This window comes from Panulirus ornatus, chromosome 1 (genome assembly GCF_036320965.1).
Source record: "Panulirus ornatus isolate Po-2019 chromosome 1, ASM3632096v1, whole genome shotgun sequence".
In the NCBI taxonomy this organism is placed as follows: Eukaryota; Metazoa; Arthropoda; class Malacostraca; order Decapoda; family Palinuridae; genus Panulirus; species Panulirus ornatus.
The window spans coordinates 84,313,650-84,333,579 of record NC_092224.1 but is presented as its reverse complement, the minus strand read 5'-3'; the positions used below and the strand labels follow the sequence as shown (position 1 = coordinate 84,333,579).

Genomic DNA, 19,930 nt, shown 5'->3' with positions numbered 1-19,930 from the left:
CGACGACCACAGACGCTGACAGTGAATCGAACTCAACTTTGCAAAGCTTGGCCGGATAATTGGTTTAAGGGGGCAGCCAGCCTCTCTGTACTAGACTGACGCGAGTCAATTTACTGGGATTTGTCGATGCCTATAATGTTCGACGCCGACTGTAGAGATGGAGGGAGTAGTCTGGGAGCCTGACGGGTCGTCCTGAGTGTGGGGTACCAAAATAGACCATTCCAGAAGAGGACTGGAGGACGTTGGCCACCTTTCACCAAGGCAGTCGCCATCCTGGAGAGCCGACGATGCGTTTGGGTGTGTCTGTCAGTGGGCACCGCAAGGAGACGGTCGTGCGAAATGGACTGTCACCTCTGTACTCCTGTCATTAGAGTCAGAGACTCGAGGCACCACATCGAAGGGTGAGGCACTATATATATATATATATATATATATATATATATATATATATATATATATATATATATATATCATCATTGGGGATAGGGGAGAAAGAATACTTCCCACGTATTCCTGCGTGCCGTAGAAGGCGACTAAAAGGGAAGGGAACGGGGGACTGGAAATCCTCCCCTTCCGTTTTTAATTTTCCAAAAGAACGAACAGAGAAGGGAGCCAAGTGAGGAAATTTCCTCTAAGGCTCAGTCCTCTGTTCTTAACGCTACCTCGCAGACGCGGGAAATGGCGAATAGTATGGAAGGAAAAGGAAATATATATATATATATATATATATATATATATATATATATATATATATATATATATATATATATATATATATAATCGATGGGAATCTTAGGTTAGTAAAAGTCTAAGGATGCACACTTACTCTATAAACACCTTTGACAACAGGGAGGGGAGGAGAATGAGTGAGTGTGGCGGTAGGTTGTGTAATATCTATTACAGGATCATATTCACTCATATATTACAGCGTTGCATCTTGGTAGCTGGCCTCACAGACATGCAGTAATCAAAATGGAAGCTTATGGCCGATGAAGATCAATAAACATAGAGCGAATCAACGCCTTTGACATCATACTAAATGCCGTTTAAGAACACGTCATTACATCTTGATTACGTGTATTTCAATGACTTTACATTAATTGTCCCTCAGAAATATGTCTGTGTTGTATGTTGTTGGACTCTCGTAATATCTTCCCACAGTTGGGGTAGCTTGACCCATCACCCACAGAGTCGCTTGTGAGGCCAGGAACATTACATATGCAGGTTACTGCACATGGGTATCAGATGTTCTAAGCCCCTGGTTGGTGGTACAGTTCCCCCTTCTCAGTACCTGTACAGCAGACAAGCTCAGGAACCTTAAACAAGTGGGGAAAGCTCAGTTTTGAATACACTGTAATGCCTTCGTCAGGACTTCCTCTATGGACAGACATCAGTAGAAAATAACCAGGAGTAGTTTTAATGATCAGCCTCGAGAAGTTTTACTCTCATGTTAATAAAAATGTGAACATCAGTTTAAGTAATGATTTAATCAATGTTACAAACTTTATAACTGTGTAGAAAAGATGACCAGTGATGCACTATTATATATGTTGAGGTACACAGTATATGGCGGCGCCCTTGTTGGTCAGACAGAGCTACTCATTGGTCAGGCAGAGCTTATCGGGGTCTCACGGCCTCACACGAGCGAAGACGTCACCAGCTTCGTCCAGCGACCCAACTCCCTGGCGTCCAGTGTGGGGCACACAGGCCACAGATGCACGCCATCATGATCATGTCCCGAGCAGCAGCACCACCAGGGGGGTTTTAGATCTTGTTCGTGGAGGTGAAGTAGGAACTCGAGGAAGTCTGTATGAGTGAACGTGGGAGAAGTCGAGCGCTCGTGCCATATACTGCGCGGTCAGCGGCATCAAGAGTTCTCCTTCAGTAGAGGCGATAATATCACTGGGCTCTCGTCAAGTCTAACAGGAGTTATGGTGATCAGATATACAGCAAGAGAGACGAGCAGGTCCCCACACGGAAGATGGTACTAAGGCCCCCGGGGAAAAGAAGACACTGCACAGAGACGCGACGGGACTTGGAAGTCTGGCGGGATCCCGGAGCGAGACGAGGGGGGTGGTTGGGTGAAGGGATAATCCAGCGGTGTTTAAGATGGTCTAGGGTGAGAGGGTCGGTAGGGAAGGTGGTATAGGCAACTTGTGTTTACTTCTGGAGGACCTCGTTCATATCCTGGAACGGTAAAGTCGAAGGTTAATGATGATGTCCCGCTACACCATCGTTAGATGATGTCCCTCCCCTTCATCCTTAGCTGGTGGGGACAATAACGGTTTACTTCAGTCATCAGCAGCTACTACATGGCCCCGTCCTCATCACTTGCTGGCCGGCATCTTCACCAGATGCTCGGCTGAGAGAAGCAGCGATGACAGACTTGCTATAAATGGGATACTTTATGAAAGAAGGGCTATGGTATACCTGTTATTAATAGTGGAAATACATATAGCTGAAACTGAGCTTTCCCTTCAGGTTTATTCTCGTATAGAAACATGAACCATACTTTATATATATATATATATATATATATATATATATATATATATATATATATATACATATATATATATATATATATATATATATATATATATATATATATATATATATATATATATATTTTTTTTTTTTTTTTTTTTTATACCTTGTCGCTGTCTCCCGCGTCTGCGAGGTAGCGCAAGGAAACAGACGAAAGAAATGGCCCAACCCCCCCCCCCCCATACACATGTACATACACACGTCCACACACGCAAATATACATACCTACACAGCTTTCCATGGTTTACCCCAGACGCTTCACATGCCTTGCTTCAATCCACTGACAGCACGTCAACCCCTGTATACCACATGACTCCAATTCACTCTATTTCTTGCCCTCCTTTCACCCTCCTGCATGTTCAGGCCCCGATCACACAAAATCTTTTTCACTCCATCTTTCCACCTCCAATTTGGTCTCCCTCTTCTCCTCGTTCCCTCCACCTCCGACACATATATCCTCTTGGTCAATCTCTCCTCACTCATTCTCTCCATGTGCCCAAACCATTTCAAAACACCCTCTTCTGCTCTCTCAACCACGCTCTTTTTATTTCCACACATCTCTCTTACCCTTACGTTACTTACTCGATCAAACCACCTCACACCACACATTGTCCTCAAACATCTCATTTCCAGCACATCCATCCTCCTGCGCACATCTCTATCCATAGCCCACGCCTCGCAACCATACAACATTGTTGGAACCACTATTCCCTCAAACATACCCATTTTTGCTTTCCGAGATAATGTTCTCGACTTCCACACATTTTTCAAGGCTCCCAAAATTTTCGCCCCCTCCCCCACCCTATGATCCACTTCCGCTTCCATGGTTCCATCCGCTGACAGATCCACTCCCAGATATCTAAAACACTTCACTTCCTCCAGTTTTTCTCCATTCAAACTCACCTCCCAATTGACTTGACCCTCACCCCTACTGTACCTAATAACCTTGCTCTTATTCACATTTACTCTCAACTTTCTTCTTCCACACACTTTACCAAACTCAGTCACCAGCTTCTGCAGTTTCTCACATGAATCAGCCACCAGCGCTGTATCATCAGCGAACAACAACTGACTCACTTCCCAAGCTCTCTCATCCCCAACAGACTTCATACTTGCCCCTCTTTCCAGGACTCTTGCATTTACCTCCCTTACAACCCCATCCATAAACAAATTAAACAACCATGGAGACATCACACACCCCTGCCGCAAACCTACATTCACTGAGAACCAATCACTTTCCTCTCTTCCTACACGTACACATGCCTTACATCCTCGATAAAAACTTTTCACTGCTTCTAACAACTTGCCTCCCACACCATATATTCTTAATACCTTCCACAGAGCATCTCTATCAACTCTATCATATGCCTTCTCCAGATCCATAAATGCTACATACAAATCCATTTGCTTTTCTAAGTATTTCTCACATACATTCTTCAAAGCAAACACCTGATCCACACATCCTCTACCACTTCTGAAACCGCACTGCTCTTCCCCAATCTGATGCTCTGTACATGCCTTCACCCTCTCAATCAATACCCTCCCATATAATTTACCAGGAATACTCAACAAACTTATACCTCTGTAATTTGAGCACTCACTCTTATCCCCTTTGCCTTTGTACAATGGCACTATGCACGCATTCCGCCAATCCTCAGGCACCTCACCATGAGTCATACATACATTAAATAACCTTACCAACCAGTCAACAATACAGTCACCCCCTTTCTTAATAAATTCCACTGCAATACCATCCAAACCTGCTGCCTTGCCGGCTTTCATCTTCCGCAAAGCTTTTACTACCTCTTCTCTGTTTACCAAATCATTTTCCCTAACCCTCTCACTTTGCACACCACCTCGACCAAAACACCCTATATCTGCCACTCTGTCATCAGACACATTCAACAAACCTTCAAAATACTCATTCCATCTCCTTCTCACATCACCGCTACTTGTTATCACCTCCCCATTTACGCCCTTCACTGAAGTTCCCATTTGCTCCCTTGTCTTACGCACCCTATTTACCTCCTTCCAGAACATCTTTTTATTCTCCCTAAAATTTACTGATAGTCTCTCACCCCAACTCTCATTTGCCCTTTTTTTCACCTCTTGCACCTTTCTCTTGACCTCCTGTCTCTTTCTTTTATACTTCTCCCACTCAATTGCATTTTTTCCCTGCAAAAATCGTCCAAATGCCTCTCTCTTCTCTTTCACTAATACTCTTACTTCTTCATCCCACCACTCACTACCCTTTCTAAACAGCCCACCTCCCACTCTTCTCATGCCACAAGCATCTTTTGCGCAATCCATCACTGATTCCCTAAATACATCCCATTCCTCCCCCACTCCCCTTACTTCCATTGTTCTCACCTTTTTCCATTCTGTACACAGTCTCTCCTGGTACTTCCCCACACAGGTCTCCTTCCCAAGCTCACTTACTCTCACCACCTTCTTCACCCCAACATTCACTCCTCTTTTCTGAAAACCCATACTAATCTTCACCTTAGCCTCCACAAGATAATGATCAGACATCCCTCCAGTTGCACCTCTCAGCACATTAACATCCAAAAGTCTCTCTTTCGCACGCCTGTCAATTAACACGTAATCCAATAACGCTCTCTGGCCATCTCTCCTACTTACATAAGTATACTTATGTATATCTCGCTTTTTAAACCAGGTATTCCCAATCATCAGTCCTTTTTCAGCACATAAATCTACAAGCTCTTCACCATTTCCATTTACAACACTGAACACCCCATGCATACCAATTATTCCCTCAACTGCCACATTACTCACCTTTGCATTCAAATCACCCATCACTATAACCCGGTCTCGTGCATCAAAACCGCTAACACACTCATTTAGCTGCTCCCAAAACACTTGCCTCTCATGATCTTTCTTCTCATGCCCAGGTGCATATGCACCAATAATCACCCACCTCTCTCCATCAACTTTCAATTTTACCCATATTAATCGAGAATTTACTTTCTTACATTCTATCACATACTCCCACAACTCCTGTTTCAGGAGTATTGGAAAGGATCACAATTTTGCGCGTGATCAAGATATTCCTATGAGTCCACGGGGAAAATGAAACACGAAAAGTTCCCTAACCTTTTCGTGTTTCATTTTCCCCGTGGACTCATAGGAATATATATATATATATATATATATATATATATATATATATATATATATATATATATATATATATATATAGTTACGCGCTAGGCCCTACCATTATGACAAAATCTCGTCATGAACTCTCTCTCGTTCCTTACTTGATCGAGATTTCCGCCAAGCATATAGCCGAGCCTCCTCATGACAGCGTCGCGTGATCCAAGCCAGGTGGGTCCTACCGACTTCTTCCTGCCCTGTGCCTGCTGGCGGGAGAGAAAGAGGGGCGTTCAGTTAGTTAGCCTCAGAACCTGTGTCCAGACCAGACCCACGACATACTTAGGAAGGTTGTTATGTAATGAAAGCGAAAAAAGTGAGGGGGGGGATCTGTACTGTCCATTAAGAAATATGAAGACTATGGTGTACATATATGAGGGTATTGTGGCATTCATTGGGTCCCTAAATTGTTTTGTAATCACCTTCCTGGCACGGGCAAAATATGACACCAGTTATTGCACCTTCGGGTCACATCAGCAAGTACATTATGAGAGAAACAATTAAGAAATTAACCAAAGCTCCTCAAGTATTTGCATATGTGATTTGTGAGAGGCAGAGAGGTTATGGAGGAGGGAATGCCGAAGGAAGGAAGAGAACCCCACAGCTTCACTGTTCCATGGAAGGAGGTATCATAATGGTCAATCCTCGTGTGGCCTAGTCTCCACACATAAACAAAGGGAAGCAGAACAAGAAGGGTAGAGCAACATAACGAAGGACGGAAATATATGCATGACCGAAGAGAAGTGAGGTCAGGGAAATTTATGAGACGGAAGGCTTTTTGATTTAACTCTGGCTAACAGACAGATGGGATGAGTAAATCCTATGTAATAAGGAAATAGCTCTTACCATGAACAATAACTCCGGCACATGTACAACATCACCAGCTCTTGAGAAGCAGATACTGTGAAGGTGATTATGGACAGTTTCCAGGATAGACTTGGAGGGTATGGTTTTACCCAAAACATTCATGTTATCACAAGGTTGAATCGTAATTCCTGAACCTGAGCAGAAGGGAATGAGTGACATTTAGAGAACGATATAGACAGAAACTGCGTTTTAGCACGACTGAATCAAACCTGTCTGCTGTATTATTTATAATCCGTTTGTTGATGACATCATGTCTACAGCTTTATGTCAATTTGGATTCGGGACATGAGCTGTCTTCTATCGTAAAAAACACATGAAAATCGGTCATTTTTAAGATTTTTGCCTTGACTTCGTTGTCTTGAACCAAGTCAGCTTATTCTGAAACTAAAGGACCAATTGATTAGGTGAAGACTCTCTTGCTCCTAACATAGCTATAAAACTCCTTAGGGTTTCCTTTGCTATTTTCAGCAATATACGCTTCATAATGATGTTTACTTTGTCGTATCAGTTCCTTTGTCTCTCCACGCACACTTACATAGCTTACATCATGTTAGTTATCTGTCTCTGTGACTTTCTAATGAACTAATTTTTTCGACAACTGGCACTCTGTTCCACCGGCCCACCAATTTGGCCGTCTTTTACACATTAGCACGTGAGTCCCCTTTACTACTTGGAAGTCTTAGTGAAGTGTTTCTATTCTACGTTCCTGTAGCTTACACCGATCACATCATCCCAGATTTGCCTGTCAAGGTGCAAAGCGATCATTAAAATTTGCAAGTTTAAAAGAGGGTGTGTGTGTGTGTGTGTGTGTGTGTGTGTGTCCCCTCCCCCCGTAGCGTGTTAACTGACATCACATGCAGCGCTGAAGGTGACCTCAAAAAGTAATGTGTCGGTGATCACCAGTACCAAACATTTCTCGCAACTTCCACATGATTAACGTAATCTTCAATCTGTAGTTCAAACTAAATGTAATATATTCTCGTCGCGAGTAAGTGTCTTGACCAAGTGAATTAGCGCACTACCAAGCAAATATAATGTAGAGATAGCGTCCACGCCCGGAGCTATTGGAAAGAGATTCTCCCCAATTAGATACTGGTATGTTAAAATCTCCCACTATGACATAATCCTCTTCATTACAAATTACTGCTGATGATAAAATCTTTCGTCGATCTCTGGCGTCTTGGTAGGAGGCATTAAACTGGTTCAACTGTCATTTTTTTTTTTTAACGAAGCCAGTCTTTAATTTCCACAAAAAATGAAGTCGACATTTTCAACGGCTACATTTTTCACTACAGAATGGAAGTGAGGTTTAATAAAGAGCATATCACAACCGCTTCCTTAATTACTGTATTTAAGACATCCCTTACCAAACAAAATTTTCCCTTGAACTGCGTAGTCAACGAGGAAATCTCGGTTCTTAATATCAGATCAAAATTCATAAATAGCAACCATGTCATAATAACCTATTAATGTTTTTCTCTCTGAATCTGAAATTTTGTGTACATTCTGAGCATCGTCATATCATAAAATATGAGACAGAGCTACTTCAAAGAGAACCTACGGAGGGAGAGGAATCTACTCCACATGGGCTACGTTTTATGGCCGAGGTTAGGGCAAAAAAAAAAATCTCTAACTCAACTGCCCTCCTAATCAGTCCTTGTGGATGTGAAGACAGCAAATTTCCGTGACAGGAAGTCAAATAGTCAAAGTCTAGTGCCTAGATGAAAGAACAAATGGGGAAAACGTATGAAGCATAAAAGCAAATCCGTAGAGGGTAGAAAAGTTTTGAGCCAAATGTCCCCAAAGTGGGAAGACTCGATGTCCATGAGGCAAACAAACAGGTGTTTAATTAAACTACAGTAAACACAAACATTACCTTCGGAGCGGACACAATGATGAGAGATTATGATTAGAGTTATGACAGTGTAAAGGAGAAGCGAGATGCAGCCTTGGAGAGTTGGGTTTCAAAAAGAAAAACAAAATGGGACATAGAGGCACAGTGTTGTTACAGGGAGGGAAGAATGGATTTTAAGTCTACGAATGTTGCAGAAACGAGACGAGTGTGTGTGTGTGCGTGCGCGAGTGAGCCAAGCCTATAGGAATAATATGTTGTGAAGAAATGAAGTGGTTCCCAGTCGCTTGCCCACGATCAAGGATATCCCGACGATACGAGAGAATGTAGATTAATAGGCAATAATCTATCCATGGTGATATCCTTCCCAGACATGTATATACATGACCTACAACTTCAAAATATTGTTCCTTCCTCTGAGAATTCTTACATTTACGAACCCATGGCGCTCTCTCTCTCTCTCTCTCTCTCTCTCTCTCTCTCTCTCTCTCTCTCTCTCTCTCTCTCTCTCTCTTCTTGTAGTTTCATTTTATGATATAAAAGTTCTGCATATACAAAATACATTCTTGATGCCATTCTATGTGGAGAATTCTTTAACATACTGGCCGTAGGGGAATGGAGGCTCTGTGACCTCTTAGAACATAACAAGAAAAAATTAGAAGTGAAATGCTTGCTTATGGTTCCGATGGTCATGTTTGTTCAGCAGCGACTCACGACATTCCCGGGATCAAGGGTTCCAAGCTGGGTAATCTAATAACTTGCACGAAGTATAGAATCTTATTCTGGACTTGATTTCATTTTCCCATCTTCCCGGCAAGGGAGTCATGAAGTGCTGCGGGGTGGGTTATGCAAGGCACTGGTCTCGAGAAGTTGCGTTGTGCACTGTGAGCGTGTGGAAGTAACGAACCGCTGCGTTCATTGGCCATTAGTACAGTGTAATGTGTACTTCAACTGCCGCTCGTGTTTTTCCTCCACACAGGACGAGATGAAAACCTGACTTTCCAAGGCAGGTCGTACCGGTGTGCTCGAGGCTCGTACCGTCGTGTTCTACGCTCTTACCGTCGTCCTCAAGGCTCGTATCGTCGTACGCTAGGCTATATACAGTCGTGTTCTACGCTCTTACCGTCGTGCTCAAGGCTCGTATCGTCGTACTCTAGGTTATATACAGTCGTGTTCTACGTTCTTACCGTCGTGCTCAAAATTGTAACATCTTTCTCAGAGTATAACTGTCGGGAAATATCGGTGACAACTGAGAGAACAAGTCACCTATGATCGAGCAGTGAGCACCGTTCACATAAGACAGAGAGTTCAAAGAACAGGAGAGTTTATACCAGAGGGATCAGTCTCTTTACTTATGATCTCTTTACATTCTGAAATTACGACAGTAATGAGAAACGTCTTCACCTTTTCAGTACACTTAAGCAAACTGATCCTAAGCTGAAACGGAACTTTATCCAAGAACGGCGTAAAGTTGGGTGGTTACCTTTACTTCAAAAGTACGAAATCAGATGCACTTCTTTGTACGTAGAATTAGTTGCATGGTATCAAGATGATGGTGGCAAAGATTAGTCTCATTTAAGTGTAAGTGATCCAAACGCTGAGACTGATATGTGGGCACCACCTCCCTCGCTCTAAAGCAACGGAATACCAGGCCCGCAGCTACCCAGGTCCACAGTGAAAGCGAATTTACACGGGGAAAAAGAGTTAGAATCTGAGGCGGACGAGTGCATGTGTCTCCACACTCCAAAGAAGTCGTGAGTTTCTGCCTCATGGAAGTCAATGATTTAGAAACTTGAACGCGTGGGATGAGTCTCCTCAGCCTGGGGGACCACAAGGAACCATGGTAGGAGGAGGAGGGAACACAGTGAGCCCGGCGAGGGAGAGGTCGTCTCCACCTTGCCGCACTATGGTTAGAGGAACACCTCCGACATCTTGTCGAAGTCACATTCTTCGTCTTCGAGTGAAAAGTCTCTACGTTCGATTCGTGTCAGCTTAGGGCGAGGGCGACTTATGTTTGTCTAATCTTCGAAGTTGTCAAAGGCTGAGGGGGGGGAACTTAAGTCCACCTGATCAATTCTTGGTTGCCTCAGGTGTGGGCATGGAAGGCAATGTGCCTAAGGTTCACACGCATCACTAACGAACTTGGATACAAAGGAACACAAACATGTAACAGACTCACTGGTGTGGTAAAACAAGGCTGTCTGGCGATAGGGAAAGGGATCAGGAACTCACACCCCACAGTCGTAAAAGCAAGAGAGAGACAGTTGAAGACAGGAAGGCAGTCCCTCACTCTATCGTACCAGATACCCTTCCACATACAGGGGAGCCACAGGAACAGAGGATAAGGTAAATCAGGAGGTACAGAAACGAGGACTGAAGATAAAAGACGTGTGCCCATCTCGGGATCTGAACTAGTCAGCTGGGACTTGGAGGCCCACCAATGACATACGAGTTGAAGGGCTAGTGACTTTACTCGATCAAACCACCTCACAACACATATTGCCCCTGAACATTTCACTTCCAATACATGTATGAGTGTAATGTACCTGCCCCATCTATCAAAGCATAAAACTGTGTATATACATAGGTGTGTGATATACAGGAATGTATGGATGAAAACTGAAACATAATGACGATCTCAATACACAAGCTATGGTGGACTGAATGCATGGTCCATCTGGTGTCTGAACCAGTGTGTTGAGCCAAGTCTCGCACTTGACCTTACCTCATTCTCCAGCCAGGTCCCACCTGGTAGCGAAGGTCTATTAAGGACCGACTCGGCTGTCGCTAGATGCCGCTGGTCTAGCGCCTCCTCGTATCATAACACTCACCTCATTCTTTCCAGCTTCGCCATTTTCCTCGTGGTATGATAATAGGATGAACTTTCACCGTACCGTCAATATCTCATTGGAGTGTATATCAAAATTTCCCGAGGAAGGCATGAGATTTTAGAGATCCACTGTGAGACAGATGTATAAGGAATTGACCATCGATGTTAGAGCCATCTATTGGTGAGGGGACAGACCACACCACACTCAGCACCATCTAGCGGTGGAGGGGAAGAATCTTGTTACTCACCGGGCGGCAGTTCTGGAAAAAAGAATACGTATTTTAGTCCTAGAATTGGTGAACAGACCTGAAGAGGATGATGAATATATGTATCATTTAGTAAAAACATGATTGAAATCCATTTATGAAAGAGTAAATATTTCGCGTAAGCTCAGCTACAAGAAACGACGCCACTAGACATGTCTGGTGTGTGTCCAGGCGTGACGTGGGAAGGCAAAGCTTATGGTTAAAGTTTCCGGTGTCTCGATATCAATGTTTTCCTGACATGTCTCTCCTTACTGCCAGAGTAATGGTCGAACATCCTCACTAACTCTCTACACCCTAGCGTAGCTTTCCTTCCTATGAAAAAGACTGAGCACAGACAGCAAAAAAAAAAAAAAAAAAAAAAAAAAAAAAAATATATATATATATATATATATATATATATATATATATATATATATATATATATATATATGTGTGTGTGTGTGTGTGTGTGTGTGTGTGTGTGTGTGTGTGTGTGTGATGAAATACCCTAGTCATTACGCAGCCTACAGCCTTTCAAACACTAACATCAGAGGAAGGGACGGGGGGACAATTAAAGTGGTTTAAATACTTTTTAGCCAACAGGAAATTCGGGAGTGGTGGCTGACCGACACACCATCCACAGTCTATCGAGGAAGCCTATCCATCGGCCGCACCACAGCTGTACGGCAGGAGCGAGCCCACTCGTGGGAGCACAGACAGGTGATGAACGCCAGGGTCAGTTAGGAAGACGCTGGACTCAGCATCAGACCCAGGGAGGATATATACAAGAGACTCTGGATATAATCTACAAAACGAGCGGAAGAGAACTTTACCGGAATTTGATGAACAGAAACTGGATCTCAGATCACGGAACGTTTACCAATGAATTAGCGTCTTTCTAATGGAGTCATAACGGGGGGAATAAAGGAAAAATAGTAAAGAAAATGTGAAAGATTATTGATAAAATAGAACTTTCCAGCCAAGTGGTGAGTGGTATGATAATACGACCTTTCTCACGAGACAGTAGGTTATTAATGAAAATGTTTAACGTATACATAGGAAACAAAATTGAATAACTGCTGTGTTGTGTGGTCACCTGCTAAACAACACCAACACTTCTCTGACTAAACTGACGATGTATAATGACGTATATATGAACTACTATGAGAGGTTGAAAGAATTTGAACTGTACAGAGCAGATATTAGGGAGATTGTGTGAGCACGACAGCAAAGTTAATAACGATCTAAGTCTCTTAAACACCGAGAAACGTAACCATCAAATTAGGTAATAATTCATTTAAAAATAAAACACACACACACACACACACAAGTACAGACGAAAATATACACAAGGATTCCGTGATATAAAAAAAAAAAACGTAAAGATTATTTCACTGCAATACCAGGATTGAGGAGAACCATACAGGGAATGACTTACAGAAGTATTCAAAACAATACTAGGCTTGTGGTTGAAGCCAGTCCCTACTGAACTTTGGACTGACTGAGTAAGGTGGCGGACAGAATCAGTTTAATTAAGCAAGCAACATATGTGAGAGAGAGAGAGAGAGAGAGAGAGAGAGAGAGAGAGAGAGAGAGAGAGAGAGAGAGAGAGAGAGAGAGAGAGCTACCAGGACCCTCCTCTCGTAGGTGTGACTACGGCGAACTTCCTTTAACTGCTGGTGGGTGAGGGGGATAACTGCTGGTGGTTCCCCCCTTCTAAGGCCGATGTTTAGCCTGATTTTAAGTGAATTTTAAACCTCAGAGCCCCGGGCCGAGCTGCCTCACGCTAGGGCCATCCAGGAGTAATCCTTACGCTCACTTTTCTCATCTAACTTTTGTCATGGCTGTGAGGAGTCTCAGGGCGACGCCGCTCTCAAGGTGTGTCTTTGGCCTGAGATGGTTCGCAAGCCCTCACCTCTCACGTTCTGGTCGGCCGACTCAACTGTGTGTGTGTGTGTGTGCTGGGGCGCCATTACTGGCACAAGGCAGCCTATATGTTACTGTAGGGTACAAGGGTTCTTAGGTGGCTGTCTGTATTGTGTAAGACGCTCCAATCACACACTGGTCTTAAAAATTAAGCAATGGGGCACAATATGGCTAGCTCAATAGAATTATTAACATTGACTTCTTTTCTCTGCAATGTCAAGATCAGTCAAACACTGGGTCGTATACACCGGTATGCACTCATTGGGAACTCCTTGTTGTACCTTGTGTATGACGCTTGTTGTCGTCAAATGTTTGCAGTGAACACCTGCCTAGACTTCCACATGATATTGATATAGTCCACCTACACACTCCCCCGGTGCTGATACATTTATAATTCCAAAATTTTCTGTTACACACGAGACTTCTCATCTTGCAACAAGTTCGTATTACACTACAACCCACGACAGCCGGGCCTCACTGTGACAAAACCTGAGGTAGCAGGGTCATATATTCCTCCCTTGCTGTTTTCCTTCACCAGCTCTCTCTCCACTACTGGATGCCATCCTCATGGATTCCTGCTAAAATCACGGCAATAATTCCTAGGAGGTCGGGAATGAACTAACATGCGTTTTAAGACATTATGCCGCTTAGCATAAACGGTCAGAGCTGCCAACCCCAACGACACGCACAATTTTCAGGATTACCACACCCGCCAAATTCAAATATCATTCAATCATATATATATATATATATATATATATATATATATATATATATATATATATATATATATATATATAGGGAAATTGACCCGGGACCTCAACATCTTGCTTGGGTTAGTTCTGATTTTCACTGGCTCAACCATCATCTAACGGCAGCTCTTCAAACTGCCACTCATTAACCCCTCTTTATATGTTACAGTTTAACAGTTTATACACCGTAGATTTCGCTACAAAATATACTCAGAAATATGGATAAAAAGAAGGTTGGATCCTGTATCACCGTGTGGTTTCCTATCCACGGACTTCAAATTAGTTTTTCCTACTTCTATCCATTCACTGGCCTATCTCATGTCCCATCCCTCGTTCTTTCCTTTGATCTCTCTTCTATTTATGAATGTAACTCTTTTCATTCATTTCCCCAGTGTATCACTCGACTTCTCTGATGTTTCGTAGTCTAAGATACCCTCTAGGCATAGTGCTCTATCGCATTTTTCTTACATCTTTCGCTTTTCCTCTTTAACACCAAAAACGACACGCTGCACACATAAATAATTCTTGCCTTTTTTGTCATTCTTAATTACAGGGAACTGGTTTAAAGAGGACGCTTTTGATTATTTCGGTCTCGGGAAAGGAAATGATATACGCCTTTTCTTACACTTCACACCTGGACGTTATACACAATATCTATAACTGTCCATATATGACTAGTCATACCTCTACAAAATCAAACTATTGTAGTCCAAACAATTGATTTAATTTTTCATTTCTTAACGTAAAGATATTAACATCCCTTATTACTAACGACTGAGTCCAATAACATGCACTGTATACTACAATATACAATACTGAAATCTAATCTTTAATGCAGAATGTTTACGAATAGATATTTAATATATCAATTTTTCAATGATTACTTTTACGTAAAGTAGCCTAGTCATGGCTAGGCAAAAAAAAATCTTTGGGCATGACAGTCCTATCCTTGATCAAGACGGTATGACCCTCAATCATGACAATACGATTTATCCATGGCCTTTGACCTAACACTTAAGGTATCTTCGATATACAAGCCAAAATGTCGAATCTCTGAAAAACACCGGTTATGTAAATGTTTCCCTCACCAGTGATATCCCTACCCTTGATGTTTACACCCGAGTACATCCTGAATTTCACCAACATACGTTCACAGTCTGAATATACTCGAGCTTGAGTTAATAATTACAACAGAGGCACTTAACCTTAATGATGGTGACTTTTTGAAGTACATAATCACAAGGGACACACTTGAGTATACTGTAACACCCATACATACATACACACACACACACATACACACACACACACACACACGGACCTCAGTGGTGTAGCGTTTAACGTTCCTAACAGTCAAGCATGCACGGGCTGTTAAAGTCTCATAGGATCGATTCCTGATCGCAGCAGCCGCCCCAAAGTCTACCCAGCTTTTCATCCTCGCTTATGGGTTGGTCGATAAAAAGGGGTACCTGGTACAGCCTAGCATACATAGGAGTGTAGACATGGAACGTGTATAGACCGTTACGAGACGAAGCAGCACGAGTGTAAGACTGCCTCCTGGTAACATCCAAATAGTGAACACAAACATACACAGGGACAGTCATGGCCATACACGGAAATGTTCTCAAACGGACATGGCCATACACGGACTTGGTTATACGCGGACTTAATATGGACACGGACACAGTCATATGGTCACTAATACTTACACTCAATGTATATACAATAAACAACAAACACACGCACGCTCTGACACACATACAAACGCATATGATGGGTCCTCACGAATATAGACCTCCCACCTATTACCATATTCGCAAACATTTATACACCATATTAAGATACAATGAAGCAGATTCTTGACGCTCTGAATGTAATTATCCATACCCTTATGTATAAAAGGTTTTCAATTCTGTTTAGTTGTGATATATTATCTCGTGACATTCTTTTCATAGAAGTCGGATTGCCGTGAGATGAAAATTATGCAATGATCGTTAAACAAATAATTCTAAACCGTTTAACTATATATATATATATATATATATATATATATATATATATATATATATATATATATATATATATATATATATGAGCTACCCCCGCGATCATTCAAAAGTTGTAAGTAGGCAAAGTTTCTCTGGGTCATACATCTGGCAGTTCCACGTACCTTGAGTGGGCGGGAAATGCACGTTCGAGAAGATTCAATGTTATCACATGGTTTATGCCTCTCCTACCGAGAATTTCTCTTTTATTCGGGCCAAGCTTGGGCGTCTTTACCCGTAGCCTTATCAGCTGCTCTCTTGAGTTACTAATGAAGACGCAAGGGAGACGTTTAGATGAATGTTTTACATCAGAGAGCCAGGCCAAGATGAGCGAGTTGTGGTTTGTTTCTAATGGTTAATGTCAGCGGCCGCCGCCAGATGGATAAATAGATAGATGCTTTAAACATTGAGGTTTGAAAAATTAGCTTTAATATAACTAAATACGATTGAAAAGGTTAAAGTGGGTGATTATTAAAAATCCGTTTGGAGGTCGCCAAATTAATTACTAATGTCTAAGCTACGCTCGACATCATCTACAAGTATTTTACTACATTCGACACTGCTCCGCTCGACGTCAAATACAAGTATTTCATTACATTCGACATCAAATACAAGTATTTCATGTGTTGGTTTGAATGAAATACACTGGCATCTCATTATTGATATATCGGGAATTTGGAAATCTATTGGACATCTGGCAGTTTTGAAGTTGGCAAAATAAATTTTGATGGTTTAATTAATTTTGTCTCAAATCAATTTTTCCTATAAGAGTACGGATCAGGAGATTTGTGGCTGAAACATGTTTATATAAAACTGATGTACCAACTAGAATCTTTAAGAAAATAAACTCGCACGAAAAATTACTTCAATCAATCACAAAATTCTTCCCTATGGGATTGAGTACTTTGCTGCACTCTAGCCGCCATTATCTATCCGACCAGCAGTTGTCTATCAGAGACCAGATAATCATGACAACATTCGACCAGCAGTTGTCTTTCAGAGACCAGAGAGAGAGAGAGAGAGAGAGAGAGAGAGAGAGAGAGAGAGAGAGAGAGAGAGAGAGAGAGAGAGAGAGAGAATGAAAAATCAGCAGCTTACAAACGGGGGACATGAAAAGAGGCCAGAGAGTAGAGCAGCAGTTCCGCCGCTGGCACACTCAAGAGAGAGAGAGAGAGAGAGGGGCCGGGTGTATCACGTAGTGTATGCGACCTGCGGATGCACTAGTGCTGGATAGGAACGAGAGGAAGTATGAGGACCAGACTGGGAAACCATATCGGATATTGAGGAAAAACTTATGAAAGAGATAAGATCCATCCCAATCTTTTCAGAGACGCATGATAACAATAATGGAAAGATAAGACAAGATGAAGAGAGGGGAAAACCTAACGATGCAAAAAGATTGTTGACAAGCTCCACTCACACAGTACGACACGTAAAAAAATAATTAGAGGGATGATTACTGATATCATTCAGTCCTTTAAGAATTCTGTTGCACCAGAAGAAATGTATGATAGTGATGGATAGTCACGATGGCGCGGGAAACACTTGGAAACGCATTTCTCACAGTCCATAAACTTGTAATACTGGCGGATTGTAAAGAAATACATCAGGGATACATATACAGTAGGATGGAGGCAAAGAGTCATGGAGAGACGCAAATTCTTAATCTGTGCCACAGGGAAAATATATTTGGAACAATATGTCACTGACTAAATTTTCCTCGATGAAACGGAAAATGAAAAGACAAGGGAAAGTATTTGCATATTTTAAAGAAAAATGAAAACCTTACTTTCTAACATGTACCAAATCGTATTCATTGGGAAAACATGACAGGACAGAGAGCTCCAAAACTTCGATATGTAGGGAAAGAAAAAGTTAACAACACTGCCTACCCTCGAGTTGCCAATGACCACACACCCAAAATCAATTTAACCTAGGTTTGACCCTCAACTTGACGGTTATGAATGTATCCATGCAATATATATATATATATATATATATATATATATATATATATATATATATATATATATATATATATAAGCATACCCGAAGTATCTGATTAAGCTGAACCTTGGTTTTTAAGAATAAACAAACTGTGTTATACAATACACTTACCCGACTGCTCAGCTGCGTCCATTGCCAGGGTAATTGCAGATAGAAAGAGACAAATATGCCGTTAACACAAGTCATTCCAATTTTCCTACTGAAAACAAGTCAATATATCGCTACATGGCACCACAGTCCCAGCACAAACGATGTCATTCATTATTAATGAATTCAGAAATTAATATATTTAATCATTCATGAATGCATAAAGCTTTCATAAATGTGATAAATTCAAATGACAAATAACGGTATCGTTATTGTTCCAAAAAACAAAATCATATCTGGATTAATATTGCTAGATATTTCAAGATGAACATTCTCTCTGATGTCTACGTCTGCTAGTAATATATCTGTACATCTTAGTCATGGCGGCTGCCAGTATAATATTCCAGCAGGGACAAAGAATTAACTTTTAAAATACTTTGAATGTACTCATGTAGATATTACATTCATTAAATGTTCTCCTAAAAATAACCGTTAATATACTCACCGCACACATCTGGCAGCAACGGAAAAGAGAGGAAATTGAATGTGAAGTAGAAGTAACTGAGATATATATATATATATATATATATATATATATATATATATATATATATATATATATATATATATATATATATATAAATGGGTTGCTATACAAAAACACGTGTAAAGATAACATGTGCTCCTGCCCTCCAACGTCCACTATATATAAATCACCTACCACCTCTCTCTCTCTCTCTCTCTCTCTCTCTCTCTCTCTCTCTCTCTCTCTCTCTCTCTCTCAAAGCTGTGCCTCCGGCCGGCATCACTGTGTAAAATGAAATCTCAGGTTTCAGGTAAGTCAGTGAGGTTATGGGTTTGTTGACCAGGGAAAGAAATATAGAATGAGAGCGTTGGTTGGGGTGCATATGGTCTAACACCCACAAGATCACTTGACTTTCAGGTAGACCATAAATGTTACTTAATAAAGGAAGGTTGAAATACGATATAGCAGTGACGGTTAGGCTTCGTCCCGGCCAAATGCACTGAGACACCTACCAACAGACTCTCTGTGGGTAACTACACACCATACTGACCCCTTCTAGTTACAGCTGACTAAGGATTGTTCCCCTTATTTCATCATTTGGTTATTGTTCTAAACACACACACACACACACACACACACACACACACTGGCTAGTGTGGCCTGTCAGCTTGTGGAAAAGATAATCAGAAAGCAAACAGATGACTATCTACAGAGGAGAAATTACCCAGGTGGGAGAGAAAACGGTTTTTGAGGAAGGAGGTCATGAGCAACGAACGTCTTAAGATTTCTACGAGAGAGTGAGCTCTGCCTTGGACAAAGCGAAAGCCGAGTGGACTGTTTTCATCTGAACTGTCACAGGTTTCTGACACTGTAGTATATGGGAGGTTAAGGATCATTAAAGAGCCGGGTCGCAAGGCGGGAGTAAGGGGGGGGACACTCCTTCAATGGATGGAAGATTAACTTTAACGAATGGAAACGCGTATGAAAGGAGCCTTACGAAAACTGGGATGACAGCCCCGGCAGAAAGCCGCATGGTTTTGTTCTGAGACCATCACTCTTCTTAATACATGTC

General features: G+C 41.8%; 1 protein-coding gene across 5 annotated transcripts in view; it reads right to left on the bottom strand.

The window, feature by feature from the left end:
• Positions 1-1,467: 1,467 nt before the first annotated feature.
• Positions 1,468-19,930, bottom strand: part of LOC139750260 (uncharacterized) — a 69,491-nt gene continuing 51,028 nt past the window's right edge. For 2 of the 5 annotated variants that reach the window (XM_071664816.1, XM_071664837.1), the window contains 3 exons: positions 11,519-11,530; positions 5,829-5,930; positions 1,468-2,187 (listed from right to left, as the gene is read on the bottom strand). In XM_071664816.1, coding sequence (XP_071520917.1) covers positions 2,161-2,187; positions 5,829-5,930; positions 11,519-11,530 — 141 coding nt within the window. In that variant the 3' untranslated portion in view covers positions 1,468-2,160. Of the gene's footprint in view, positions 2,188-5,828; positions 6,723-11,518; positions 11,531-19,930 lie in introns of all 5 variants that reach the window. The other 3 variants (XM_071664827.1, XM_071664845.1, XR_011713108.1) reach the window with 2 other exon arrangements.